Raw genomic sequence first — 14,654 nt, forward strand, 5'->3', positions numbered from 1 at the left:
AATATAAGTGATAAACGGCTCCAGGCCCCGAGACCAAGGCTGGGAGTTTCTGAGGAAGAAAGAACAGGGCACCAAATGGAGGCTCTTCTCCGCAGCCTGAGGGAACAACACCAGTTTAAATTGCAGAGAAATAGCTTGAATGATGAGCCGTGACCTCTATCAATCAATCACTGATATTTATTGAGCGCTCACTGTGGGCGGAGGACAGTACTAAATGCTGGGAGAGTCCAATACAATAGAGTTGATAGGCACGTTCCCTGACCTCAAGGAGTTTACCATCTCCCCTTCCCAATAGCCTCAGTACTCACTTCTGATCAATCAGTGGAATTTATCGGGAGCTCGCTGAGTGCAGAGCACTGTTCTAAGTGTGTGGGAGAGGGAGAGAGTACAATACAATGGAATTTTTAGACACATTTCCTGCCCACAGTGAGCTTACAGTCTAGTCTACAGTCCAAGTTTCCCCACCGCCCCCATCTCCTCTCATTTGGGCTACAGAAAGACAACACCAAGTGTCTGAGAGCCTGAATGAAGCAGTCTTTCCTTTGAGGATTCAGTCCAACACAGAGAAGCAGTGTGGCTTGAGGGCAAGGCCTTACTGGGAAGGGCCTTCCCTTCAAGGCCCTACTGAGAGCTCACCTCCTCCAGGAGGCCTTCCCAGACTGAGCCCCTTCCTTCCTCTCCCCCTCGTCCCCCTCTCCATCCCCCCCATCTTACCTCCTTCCCTTCCCCACAGCACCTGTATATATGTATATATGTTTGTACATATTTATTACTCTATTTATTTATTTATTTATTTATTTTACTTGTACCTATCTATCCTATCTATTTTATTTTGTTAGTATGTTTGGTTTTGTTCTCTGTCTCCCCCTTTTAGACTGTGAGCCCACTGTTGGGTAGGGACTGTCTCTAGATGTTGCCAATTTGTACTTCCCAAGCGCTTAGTACAGTGCTCTGCACATAGTAAGCGCTCAATACATACGATTGATGATGATGATGAGCCCAGGTTTGGGAATCAGAGGTTGTGGGTTCTAATCCCCGCTCTGCCACTTGTCAGCTGTGTGACTTTGGACAATTCTTTGTGCCTCAGTGACCTCACCTGTAAAATGGGGATTAAGACTGTGAGCCCCCACGTGAGACAACCCGATTACCCTGTATCTACCCCAGTGCTTAGAACAGTGCTTGGCACATAGTAAGCACTTAACGAATTCCAACATTAATACTACCTGGACTGAAAAGTAATGTAGTAGTAGCAGCAGCAGTTGTAGTATTCATTCATTCAGTCATATTTACTGAGTGCTTACTGTGTGCAGAGCGCTGTACTAAGCACTTGGGAAGTACAAGTTGGCAACATATAGAGACGGTCCCTACCCAACAACGGGCTCACAGACTAGAAGGGGGAGACAGACAACAAAACATGTGGACAGGTAGTAGTAGTAGTATTTATTAAATGCTTACTGTGTGCAGAGCTCCAAACTAACATGGCTCAGTGGAAAGAGCACAGGCTTGAGAGTCAGAGGACATGGGTTCTAATTCTGCCTCCGCTCACTTCTCTGCTGTGTGACCTGGGACAAGCCAATGATATTCTCTGTGCCTCAGTTACCTCATGTGTAAAATGGGGATTATTAATAATAATTATTATAATAATGGTTGCATTTGTGAGAAGCAGCATGGCTCAGAGAAGCAGGGTGGCTCAGTGGAAAGAGCACCAGCTTTGGAGTCGGAGGTCATGGGTTCAAATCCCAGCTCCGCCAATTCTCAGCTGTGTGACTTTGGACAAGTCACTTCACTTTTCTGGGCCTCAGTTACCTCATCTGTAAAATGGGGATTAAGACTGTGAGCCCCTCATGAGACAACCTGCTCTCCTTGTAACCACCCCGCTGCTTAGAACAGTGCTTGGCGCATAGTAAGCACTTCATAAATACCATCACCATCATCATCACTAAACATGCACTATGTGTCAACCACTGTTCGAAGCACTGGGGGGGATACAAGGTAATCAGGTTGTCCCATGTGGGGCTCACAGTCTTAATCCCCATTCTACAGATGAGGGAACGGAGGTTTGGAGAAGTTAAGTGACTTGCCCAAAGTCACACAGCAGACACTTGGTGGAGGCGGGATTAGAACCCACGACCTCTGATTCCCAAGCCCGGGCTCTTTCCACTGAGCCACGCTGCTCCTCTAAGACTGTAAGCCTCACGTGGGACAACCTGATTACCTTGTGTCCACCCCAGTGCTTAGAACAGCATTTGGCACATAGTAAGTGCTTGACAAATTCCATAGTTATTATTATCATTATTATTATTATTAACTAAGTGCTGGGAAAGAAAATATATGCAGGAATTAGACATGACCCCCTCACCTTACTAACAATGTGTGTGAGTGTGTGTGTTGTATATTTACATTCAATATCTATTTCATTTTTGTCTTTTCTAATTGTAAGCATGTTCACATCTGTTTACTCCCATTATTGTGTAAGCTCCTTGTGGACAGGGAATTTGTTACTTTGTTATCTGGTTCTTCCCAAATGTCTAGTACAGTACACCACAACTGGGCTCTCAATAAAACCTACTACATAATAATAATAATAATAATGGCATTTATTAAGCACTTACTATGTGCAAAGCACTGTTCTAAGCCCTGGGGAGGTTACAAGGTGATCAGGTTGTCCCACAGGGGGCTCACAGTCTTCATCCCCATATTCCAGATGAGGTAACTGAGGCACAGAGAAGTTAAGTGACTTGCCCAAAGTCACACAGCTGACACTTGGCGGAGCCGGGATTTGAACCCATGACCTCTGACTCCAAAGCCCGTGCTCTTTCCACTGAGCCACCACCACTACTACAACTGGGAAACAACATGGCTTAGTGAAAAGAGCATGGGTTTGGGAGTCAGAGGACCTGGGTTCTAATCCCAGCTCTGCCACTAGTCTGCTGTGTGACCTTGGGCAAGTCACTTCACTTCTCTGGGCCTCAGTGACCTCATCTGTAAAATGGGGGTAAAGACTGTGATCCCCATATGAGACAACCTGATTACCTTGTATCTACTCTAGCGCTTAGACCAGTGCTTGGCTCATAGTAAGTGCTTCACAAATACCACGATTATTATTATTATTATTACAACTACTGCTTCTACTGTCATGACCGTGTCTATATGAGGCTGCCTCATTTTCCACCTGCCTTACATTTTTTGAGGATGGAGAGATGGAATATTAGATTGTGATCCCTATATGGAACAGCTACTGTGACTGATAATTCCTGCTGAGTGACTTTGAGCAAATCCCTTCGCTCCTCTGTGCCTCAGTTATCTAATAATGATAATAATTATGGTATTCGTGAAGTGCTTACTATGTGCCTGGCACTGTTCTAAGCACTGGGGTGGATGCAACCAAATAGGGTTGACTACAGTCCCTGTTCCACGTGGGGCTCACGGTCCCAGTCCCCATTTTACAGATAACTGAGGAACAGAAAAGTGAGGTGACTCACCCAGGGTCACACAGCAGGACTCTCAGGCCTGTGCTCTAGCCACTCTGCCTATCTCCTCTGTAAAATAGGGATGAAGACTGGGAGCTGCATGTGGGACATGGACTGTGTCCAACCTGATTAGCTGGTGTCCACCCCAGCACTTATACAGTGACTGGCACCGAATAAGTGCTTGACAAATGCTATTTTTTAAAATCATTTAGAGTACTAATATCAGACTTGCCAAAAGAATGGGCTCAGACACTATCAACCAATCAGTGGTATTTATCATTATTATTATTATTATTGTTGTGCTTAACAAATATAATAAATATAATATGTGCCAGGCACCGTACTGAGTGCTGGAGTAGATACAAGCCACCTTGTACTTCCCAAGCGCTTAGTACAGTGCTCTGCACACAGTAAGCGCTCAATAAATACGATTGATGATGATGATGATGATACAAGAAAATTGAATTGGTCACAACTCCTGTCCCACATAAGGCTCACAATCTCAATCCCCATTTTACTGATGAGGTAAATGAGGCCCAGAGAAGTGAAGTGCCTTGCACAAGGTCACACAGCAGACAAGTGGGGGAGCCGGAATTCGAACCCATGACCTTGTGGCTCCTAGGCCCGGACTCTGTGTGCTACATCCATGCTACTTCTTATTGAGCAGTTATTCTGCTTACAGTACTAACCTTTGGGGAGAGCGCCATGCATTAGAGTTAGTAGATAGGCACAGTCCCTGTCCTCAGTGAGTTTGCAATCTAACCCTCCAAATACCCTCAGGTCTCACTTTCAATCCATCAATCACTGGTAGTTATTGAGCACTTATTGTCTGCAGAACACTGTACTAAGCCCTTGGGGTGTACATTATAACAGAGTTGGTAGACACAGTCCCTGCCCACAAGGAGCTTACAGTCTAGGGGACACTAGAGTTTCCATTCTAGGTGATGAGGGAGTTGGAGACAGGCTAATTTGGTGTTTCTCCTTTCAACCCCAACTCATGACAAACTCAAGAAAATGCAGTAGGGGGCTCAACTTGCTATGGGTTTTCCCTTTGATGGTCACAGAGCGGCTAGGAGTCCGAGGTCATGGGTTCAAATCCCGGCTCTGCCCATTGTCAGCTGTGTGACTTTGGGCAAATCACTGAACTTCTCTGGGCTTCAGTTCCCTCATCTGTAAAATGGGGATTAGGAATGGGACAACCCGATCACCTTGTAAGGGGAGAGCCGGCTGAGACTAAAGCATTCACTCGTTCATTCAATTGCATTTATTGAGCACTTACTATGTGCAGAGCACTGAACTAAGTGCTTGGGAGAGCACAGGACAACAATAAACAGTCACATTCCCTGCCCACAACGGGTTTACAGACTCAAGTGGGGAAGACAGACACCAATAACCAGTAAGGACTAGAGAGGGGAAGACAAACATGCTGGAGAAGCAGTGTGGCTCGGTGGAAGGTGCCCGGGCTTTGGAGTCAGAGGTCATGGGTTCAAGTCCCGGCTCCACCAACTGTCAGCTGTGTGACTTTGGGCAGGTCACTTCGCTTCTCTGGGCCTCAGTTCCATCATCTGGAACTGTTGGGTAGGGACCGTCTCTCTGTGTTGCCAACTTGTACTTCCTAAGCACTTGGTACAGTGCTCTGCACGTAGTAGGGGCTCAATAGATATAATTGAATGAATGAATGAATGAATGAAAATGGGGATGAAAACTGTGAGCCCCCCTGGGGACAACCTGATCACCTTGTAACCTCCCCAGTGCTTAGAACAGTGCTTTGCACATAGTAAGTGCTTAACAAATACCATCATTATTATTATTATTGTAACCTCCCCAGCACTTGGAACAGTGCTTTGTACATAATAAGTGCTTAATAAATGCCATCATTATTACTGTACCCCGGAAGTAGCAGGAGAACATGACAAGTCCAGACTCCACGGAACAGAACATTAGAGAAGAAAAACAAAACATCCTTGTGCATCAGCCTGGTCCATCTACTGGGCTGGTAATCTGCTTTCCCACACGCTTGACCAGTAGGTAAAAACCAGGGAGTATTCCTTGCTCTCTATGTGTTGCCCAGTCCAAAATGCCCCTATTTACAAATGAAATGGGAACAGTACTAGAATAAGGTAACAATAATAATAATGATGGCATTTATTAAGCACTTACTATGTGCAAAGCACTGTTCTAAGCGCTGGGGAGGATACAAGTTGATCAGGTTGTCCCACGAGGGGCTCACAGTTTTAATCCCCATTTTACAGATGAGATAACTGAGGCACAGAGAAGTTAAGTGACTTGCCCAGAGTCACACAGCTGACAAGTGGCAGAGCAGGGATTTGAACCCATAACCTCTGACTCTAAAGCCCATGCTCTTTCCACTGAGCCACGCTGCTTCTCTCCCCTCTCTCTGGTTGTGGAGTGAGAGAGACAGAGTCCAGAGGGGAAATGAACTACTTCCTTACAATATACTTCCTCATGTCCACTCCAGTTGATTCTTTTGTTCTCTTCTTTCTACTGGTTTTTACTTTTTCAACTCCCTTCCCCACCTTCTTTATCCCATTTTCCTATTTATATATTCGGTTTCAATTTAGGGTGTAGTCCCTCTAACTACACCCTAAATCCCTCTAAGTCCCTCTAACTCCAGTGCTTAGAACAGTGCTTGGCACATAGTAAGTGCTTTACAAATGCCATCATCATCATCATCATCATCATCAACAACTACCTGTGAGCCTGCTTTTAGTGTGGCTCAATGGAAAGAATCTGGGCTTGGGAGTCAAAGGGTGTGAGTTCTAATCCCGACTCTGCCACCTGGCTGCTGCGTGACCTGGGGCAAGTCACTTGACTTCCCTGTGCCTCAGTTACCTCATCTGTAAAATGGGGATAAGGACTGTGAGCCTCACGTGGGGCAAACTGATTACCTTGTATCTACCCCAGTGCTTAGAGCAGTGCTTGGCACAGAGTAAGTGCTAAACAAATACCATTATTATTAATAACCCTCTAGACTGTGAGCCTGTTGTTGGGTAGGGACCTTCTCTATATGTTGTCAACTTGTACTTCCCAAGCGCCTAGTACAGTGCTCTGCACACAGTAAGCACTCAATAAATATGATTGAATGAATTATTATCATTATTATCATCATCTGCCTCCCTCTCCTTCACTCTCCTTGACTACCATCCCTTTCCTTTTCGCATGTCTCTCCCTCCCTCTGCTCTTTGCTCCCTCTCTCTCTCCTCTCTCTGTCTCTCTTTCGCTGTCTCTCTGTCTCTCCCCCCTTCTCCCCAGCTCTCCCCATTTCTTTCTTTCCTGGGTGGCTATGGATTCCACCGACTGCTTCTTTCCCCTTTCTCTCTCATCTCGGTGTGGTCTGCAGCCAGCTCTCCTGTTGCTCAGAGATGTGGAGGCAGTTGCTAAGAGACAGTGAAACGTCAGTACCTGGCCCTCGAGGAAAAAAAGAGAGAGAAAGGGAGAGGAAGAGGAGGGGGAGAAGGGGGGGAAGACCTAGCCGAAGCCACCCGCCCCAGCAGCCTCAGCATCAGCTGAGTTTCAGGGAGAGGCACTTGGGTCCGCTAAACTTGACTCTGTGCCTTTCTTGCCCTTTCGGATCCTTCTGGGGTGGTCAAGGCCTGTGGGTTAGGAGAAAGAGAGCCTCGGGGGCCACTGGCCAGGGAGCCTGAGACATGGAGGAGGACAGGGAGGGAGAGAGAAGAAAGGAAGGAAGGGAGGAAGACAAGCTCCTCTCCTGAAACCACAGGGGATTCCAAGAAGAGGGAGTCTACTTGCCTGCATCCCAAATGATTGCAATGTCCTGGAGCCAGAGTGAGTATTTCCCTTTGGACTGGGGGTGCCGGACGGACAGTGGGAGGTTTATGGGAGGAGGGGAGGGGGAGAAGGAAGAAGAGGAGGAGGATGAGGAAAAGGAAGAGGAGGAAGGGGAGGGGAGGAAGGAGGGGAGAAGGAAGGGAAAGAAGAGGGGAAAGATGAGATGAAGAGCCTGAGGGACTGGAGGGACCCAGTTTGGATGCGGGAAAGCTGAAACAGCTTCTGTGTGTGAGAAATTGTGTTTGTAAATAGGAGCATCTCTTTGAGCTGGGATGTCAATTAGGTGTGAGAGATGAGAGGGTAGCAGATGTACAGAGAGCAGAGGTAAAGGATAGGCAAGTGTGCCCAAGCAAGGGAAAGGGAATGCTTGAGGGAAATGGGTTAGAGCCTGTGTGTGTGGAGAGGGGGCAGGAGAGATGGGGGAAGGGAGCAGGTAGATGGGAAGAGTGGCTATTTGTGGAAAGGGATGCTGGGAGTAGGGATGGGCTCCGGTGTGTGTGTGTGTGTGTGTGTGTGTGTGTGTGTATGTGTGTGTGTGTGAAAAACCTGATGGAGGAAACGTGAAAGGGAGTATGTGGGAGAGAGGAGCTGAGAGAGAGAGAAAGAAAGGAGCCTGGATGGAGATGGGAGTGCTGAAGAGCGGCAAGAGATAATAAGGGGAATGAATGTTTGTGCTACAAGAAGAAGAGGTTGCATAGTTCATCCTGCATCTCCATGTTTATTTATGTGTGCGTATTTGTATGTTTGTCTGCTGGGGGTGGGCGGAGGGAGAGAGAGAGAGAGAGAGGCAGTGACAGAGGCAGAGATGGAGGGAGAGAGTCAGAAAGAGACAGAGAGAAAAGAGGGATAGTGAAATAGAGAGAAACAGGAGAGAGAGAGAGAGAGAGAGAGAAACAGAGGGGGAGAGACAGAGAATAATGAGAGAGACAGGGAGAAACAGCAGGTGAGAGATGGAAACGCAGAGGTAGAGATAGACAGAAACAAAGGGAGAGAGGAAGAGACAGAGAAACAAAAGGAGAAAGACATGGAGAAGCAGAAGGGAGAGACTAGGAGAAGCAGAGTGAAAGAGACAGGGAGGAGCAGAATAAGGAAAACAGAATGGAGAAGAGGGAGAGAGACGGAGAGAAACTGAGAGACGCAAGGAGAAACAGAGGGAGAAATGGAAACAGGCAAAAAAGCAATGAAACAGACAGAGAGACAGTCCTAAAGAGACTGCCTGAGTCAGAATAAAGGAGCATTAGCTTGGCCGTTCAATAGGAGTAGTCATAGCAATCAATCAATCATATTTCTTAAGCGTTTACTGAGTGCAGAGCGCCTTACCTAGTGCTTGGGAGAATACAATGTAACAGAGTTGGTAGACACACTTCCTTCCCACAATGAGTTTACAGTCTAAAGGGCCAATGCAGAGGAAAAGTAGTAGTAGAAGTAGCAATAATAGTATTTACTAAGCACTCACTGTGTGCAAAGCACTGGAATAGAAATCACCTGTGGGAATGAGACAAGGTCCCTGTCCCAATTCAAGAAGGGGAGGGAGCCAACAGCCTAGAAGAGCTCGGACAGGGGATCAAAATCAGCGGGACGAGAGGAAAAAGCGGAGGGATCGAAAGGAGAAAAAGGAAGCCCCAGAGAGGGTGGAGACCTGCACTCCCAAAATCAGTCTGTCTCCATTTGCTCAGCGTTTGCTCCCCTTGATGTCTTGTTGGCAGGTGATGCGGTAGTGAAAGCTGCCAGGGCCTGCCGGCTGAATGCCAAGCCAGGAGAGAGTCTGGGATGAGTGAAGAGTTGGCCTGGAGGAGAGACTTCCAACAATTGCCTCCCAGCAACCACCCAGGCCTCTGGACTTCCTGGAGATAATGTCCTTCAGGACCTGACTGAAACAAGGTGATGCAGAGACAGTCTCTCTCGTTTTGTCTCCTTGCAGCCCAAGGCCGGTAGAGTCTGTAGCCAGCCCTCTGGGAGCCACCGGAGAGGCATTGCTGCCTGTCATGTCAGGCCCTCGGTTGGACTCTTCGGCCACGGTTCCCTTCCCCAGAGGCCCGATCCTGTCTTCCATTCAGCTTGGGCCTCCTAAAGGCTTCTGGGAAAGAGTCCTGAACACCGGTATCCTGGGGCCCGACTCGCTTCCTAATTAACCGGGGTTCAGAGGGGTCCAGTGCCGCTTTGTTGAAAACACTAGGCCTTCTCCTCCCTCTGCAGTGGGGCAGAGTGGAAGAGGCAGATTCCAGCTTGCCCTTTTCATCCAGCTCTCGACACTGGCTCTCAACAGGAGCGATTGGGAGCAAGCCCCGGGAGGACCCGGTGGGTCATCTGAGCCCTAGGAGCGATTCCCCGCGGATGTGGGCATCTGAACTCCTTCCACCTTCGATTTGATCAATCAAATTCCAGCAATTGATCAGCTTCTCTGGCTCCACAGGGCCCTGGGTGAGTCTGTTTGCCAGCGGGCTCCTTCCTCCGGGCTCACTTTTCCCGGAAAGCCCCCCGGACCGGCATTGGCGAATCCCGCTGAGCTCCCCTAAAGGGCCCCGGTTAATGCTTTCCATGCTTCCAGCCGGGCTCTAACCAATGACTACCGTGCTTGGAATCTCCACCACTCTCTGCCGCTGGTCAAGATGTAGCAGTCTTCCCCACCTGGTGCCGTCGTCGTGCCCGGGGACTCGGGGTGGGCCCTCATGCTCTCCCTCCGGCCATGCGGCCGGTGGCAGACTGACATGGGCCCCAGCCGCGCCCAGCCCGGGAGGGCCGTGAGCGGGCTGGGCCCCCGTCCCTCTACGCTGCTGGTCTGGATCCTCTTGGCCACCGTGCCAGCCCCGACCGACGCGGGCAGCAGCTGCCCGGTGCTGTGCACCTGTCGCCCGCAGACGGTGGACTGCAGCGGCCAGCGGCTGTTCTCCGTGCCCCCCGACCTCCCGCTGGACACCCGGAACCTCAGCCTGGCCCACAATCGCCTCACGGCGCTCCCGCCAGGCTACCTCTCCTGCTCCATGGAGCTCCGCGTGCTGGATCTGCGCAACAATTCCCTGGCAGAGCTGCCCCCGGGGCTCTTCCTCCACACCAAGCGCCTGGCCCACCTGGACCTGAGCTACAACAACTTGAGCCACGTCCCCGCCGACATGTTCCGGGCGGCCCACGGCCTGCTGCGCCTCGACCTGAGCCACAACCCGGGCCTGAGGAGGGTGCACCCGCAGGCCTTCCGGGGGCTGGCGCAGCTCCGTGACCTGGACCTCAGCTTTGGGGGGCTGGCCTTCCTCAGCCTCGAGGCCCTGGAGGGGCTCCCAGGGCTGGTGACCCTGCAGATTGGGGGCAACCCCTGGGTGTGCGGCTGCACCCTGGAGCCCCTGCTCAAGTGGCTGAGGAACAGGATTCAGCGCTGCGCGGCAGGTACGGGGCAATGGACGGTCGGGTGGCGACGGCCTGGGCCGAGCGGGGTCCTCGATTCCCTGCCTGGGGGGACGGGCTACTTCCCGGGGTCCCTTGGTGATATTGATGATGATGACGGTATTTGTTAAGTGCTTACTACGTGCCAAGCACTGTTCTAAGCGCTGGGGTAGATACAAGATGATCAGGTTGTCCCACGTGGAGTTCACAGTCTTAATCCTCATTTTCCAGATGAGGAAACTGAGGCACAGAAAAGTTAAGTGAGTTGCCCAAGGCCACACAACAGGCATGTGGTGGAGCTAGGACTCCCTTGAGTGGTTGGATGTGGGTCTCTGGAGGCAGGGAGCCCACAGACCTTGTTCCTACAACCTCGGGCCTGGACGAGCCGGGGCATAGGGATTCGGTGTCGAGGTCTGGCACAGCCCTGAGGATGTAGTGGGATTCAGAAAGGGGCCCAGAGAGCCCAGCAGGGCCCCATGGGCCCGAGGAACCTGAGGTCAGGGCTGAGAAGGAGAGCAGAGGGGTTACTACACAGCTCTCTCGGTCCCTAGTTTGGGATTGCCAGGGAGCTGGTGTGGCTTGGCGGTAGGGCAGATGTGAGGCTGGTCTGCATGAGCCCAGAAGAGCTGGGTGGCCCCTCAGACCGGGCACAGGTGCAGACGACAGAGTCTGGGGGTGCCGGACATTGGCCCACCCACGAGGCTGGGTACACCCACCAGGGCCAGCTTCTGTCCTGAAACAGCCAGGGGTAGGAGTAGGGAAGCCTAGCCGGGAGAACAGCAGCTAAGCTCTGCGGGAACCGGCGCCGGATGAGCAGGAGGCCCTTGCCGGAGGATTGATTCGCACTCTCTGCAGTCTCCCGGGGACTCTCTTCTGTAGGAGCAGGAGAGGCAGAGATGAGTTGAAAGCAGGGAGAGCTGTGTGGGGAGCCCAGGACCAGAATAGCAGGGGGCCGTGGGTCATGATTGAAGTGCTTCGGCAGAGCTGTGGGAGGGAGGGAGATTCAGGACAGAAATATAGCGGAGGCGCTTGCATGTGAGGCGGGAGATGCATGGGCAGAGAGATGTGGGGGAGATGGGGTGGGGAAGAGGGGGACGTGGTGGACCGGTTTTCAAGCCTGCTCAACTTCTGGGGGCTGCGTCTAGCCTTCTGTCACTCTGCCTCAAATTTGGGGTGAGAGATAGTCACCTGACAGGGAGAACAGTAAAGCGCATCTCTCCCTTCTTCCTCTGGATTTTCCTGTGATGTCCAGTGGCTCTTGGAACTTACAACGCTGCTGGGATTTGGAAAGGTTTGACTGAGCCAAACAGAAATGGCTCCTGCTACTTTCTCCCTCACATCTTCTCAGAGAGAGACAATGCCTGATGGCTTGGAAATCGGCTGCCCGGAGGAGTAGGGGCTGGTCCAGAGGAGAGTAGGGAGGATCTAGTTGATTACAGCAGTGGGGAAGCTTATCCCTAGCTGAAGCTCAAAGTGGAACAGAGGGTGGGGACTTTCAGGGGGTGGGACCCCCAGGGATGGGGCCAACGTCTAAGAAAGAAGCAGGAAAGGGAGACGAAAAGTGACCGACAGACAGATGGATGAAGATAGAGGGAGAGAGACTGTCAGGCATAGAGAGATAGAGATTAAAGAGTGATAGAGATTAAAAGCACCTAGAGAGGAAATTTCCCAGGCAGGGGGAATCAAACACACACACACTCTCAGAAACACATACCAAATTTCATCTTCAGTGAAGGGCAGCCAGCAGTTACAGTGGCAATAGATAAAAGTAGAGCAAAAAGGAACTATGGCTTCTTTTTCCCAGTATTTGTTAAGCACTTACTCTGTGCCAGGCATTGTACTAAGCACTAGGGTAGATACGAGCTAGTCAGGTTGGATCCAGGCCACATCCCATGGGGAGCACTCAATCTTAATCCCCACTTTCCAGATGAGGGCACTGAGGCACAGAGAAGTGAAGTGACTTGCCCCGGATCTCACAGAAGGTAAGTGGCAGATCTGGGATTAGAACCCTGGTCCTCCTGACTCCCAGTCCATGCTCTATTAGTCCCTGGAATCTCTCTGATTACCATTTTAACTTCAGGACGCTGTCCCCTGCGTTGGTTTCCGTTGGACCATGAAGTGTTTGGGTGCATCCAATGGTCTCTGTGGTGATTCTGCGTACTGAGCAGCAGGAGTTACCTTTGGAAATGCTCTCCGTCATCTGGGAGGGACGGACGGGATCTCCCCTTCCTGTGGGAGCTGGTCTCTCCTCTCCCTGTGACCGCCCCGCTTCTCTGTGTCCTGTGTTGCAGATTCCCAGATGGCAGAGTGCCGGGGTCCCCCCGAAGTGGAGGGTGCCCCTCTGTTCTCCCTCACAGAGGAGAGCTTCAAGGCCTGCCACCTGACCCTGACGCTGGACGATTACCTCTTCATCGCCTTCGTGGGCTTCGTGGTGTCCATCGCTTCTGTGGCAACCAACTTCCTCCTGGGGATCACCGCCAACTGCTGCCATCGCTGGAGCAAGGCCAGCGAAGATGAAGAGATCTGAGCCGGGCTTCCCTCTGCCCGCCCTGGGGCTGCTGAGCTCTGCTTCCACAGACGGCCAGCCTGCCGGGGCTGAGGAAATCACATCGCTCCTCGAGGGGCGGCTCCTGGGTCTCAGACCCGCCTGCCCGGGGACTGCCATTTCCGAGGAGGAGCCGGTGGACGCCGGGCGGAGAGGGCACCACCATCCCGTTACCTTGCTGCTCACCCCTTGCCTTTCCCTTCGCAGCCGGGCCCACCCCTCCATCCTGCCAACCGGGGCCAGAACGCTCCAGCTTTTCCCATAGCCACCACCCTCTCACCTGTCAATCTTCCTTCCACTCAACTGCTGCCACCAAAGGAGAGAAGTTAATAATCCTAGTGGTGTCTACTACGTGCCAAGCACTGGGGTAGATTCGTAATAATCCGATCGGACAACGTCCCTGTCCCACTTGAGGCTCACGGTCTAAGAGGTAGGGAGGACAGGTATGTAATCGCCATTTTGCAGGTGAGGAAACTGGGGCTCAGAGACGCGAAGCAAGTCACCCAGTGTCACTCAGCAGGCTAAGGGTCGAGCCAGGGTTAGATTCCAAGTCAATCAATGGTATTTATTGAGCACTTACTGAGTGCAGAACACTGGACTGACCTCTTGGGTTAGAACAATACAATAGAGTGGGAAGACACGATCCTGGACCTCGAGGAGACTTCAGGCTAGTTACCTGACTCCCGGGAGCGTGCTCTTTCCACTAGGCCTCACTGCTTCTATAGCAGGAACTAATGAATGCAACCTGCTCTTTCTGGTTACCTGTCTTTCTTCCCACTAGGACACCCACCTGGAAACCCCAAAAGCGTTCCTTTCCCCCAGCCGAATTTCCAGCCTCGCACTCCCTTTTTTCATTCAGGGAAAGAAAGCCCAATAGCTGGTTCCGGGGAGCCCTGAACCCCACTCCCCTCACCCAGTGACCCTGTTTGTGGTTGTCTTACAATAATAATTGTTCTATTTGTTAAACGCTATGGGCCAAGCACTGTGCTAAGCTCTGGGATAGCCGCAATACAATCAGATCGGACCTGTCCCATGTGGGGTTTGCTGTCTGAGGCGGGAGGGAGAGCAGGTATTGAATCCCCACTTGATAGATGAGGAAACTGAGGCCCGGGGAGATTAAGTGACTCTTATTAAGGGATCTGTGCTATCTGGACGATTGACGGGCGCTTGAGGCATGGCCCGAATGGGCATGATTTGGGGAGCACTGAGCTGGGAAGTGAAAGGGAGTAATGAGTCTAGGTCAAAGTGGCTTCCCTCTACTTTTAAGTAGCCCACCAACATGAATTACCTAAGAGCATAACGGCATGGTGTATGAGCCTTGTGACTCTCTCTCTTCGAGGTGAGGTTTCAAAATAATAATAATAACGATAATAATGGTATTTGTTAAGTGCTTACTGTGTGCCAGGCACTGTACTAAGCACGGGTGGATACAATCAAATCGGGTTGGACACAGT

The 14,654-nt window shown here is 51.0% G+C and overlaps 1 protein-coding gene across 1 annotated transcript; it reads left to right on the plus strand.

Moving 5' to 3' along the window:
- Positions 1–7,062: 7,062 nt before the first annotated feature.
- Positions 7,063–13,349, plus strand: LRRC55 (leucine rich repeat containing 55). Its single transcript, XM_038764866.1, has 3 exons — positions 7,063–7,277; positions 8,987–10,658; positions 12,947–13,349. Exons 2-3 carry the CDS (start codon positions 9,950–9,952, stop codon positions 13,180–13,182), a joined length of 945 nt encoding a protein of 314 aa, XP_038620794.1. The 5' UTR covers positions 7,063–7,277; positions 8,987–9,949; the 3' UTR covers positions 13,183–13,349.
- Positions 13,350–14,654: the final 1,305 nt, after the last annotated feature.

The sequence above is a fragment of the Tachyglossus aculeatus genome, chromosome 22, assembly GCF_015852505.1.
Source record: "Tachyglossus aculeatus isolate mTacAcu1 chromosome 22, mTacAcu1.pri, whole genome shotgun sequence".
Taxonomy (NCBI): Eukaryota; Metazoa; Chordata; class Mammalia; order Monotremata; family Tachyglossidae; genus Tachyglossus; species Tachyglossus aculeatus.

Bases quoted from the DNA above. Each gene is read 5' to 3' on its own strand.
- LRRC55 (XM_038764866.1), top strand. From the start codon at position 9,950: ATGCTCTCCCTCCGGCCATGCGGCCGGTGGCAGACTGACATGGGCCCC. The intron at 10,659-12,946 runs GTACGGGGCAAT...CCTGTGTTGCAG, and splicing joins GATTCAGCGCTGCGCGGCAG to ATTCCCAGATGGCAGAGTGC.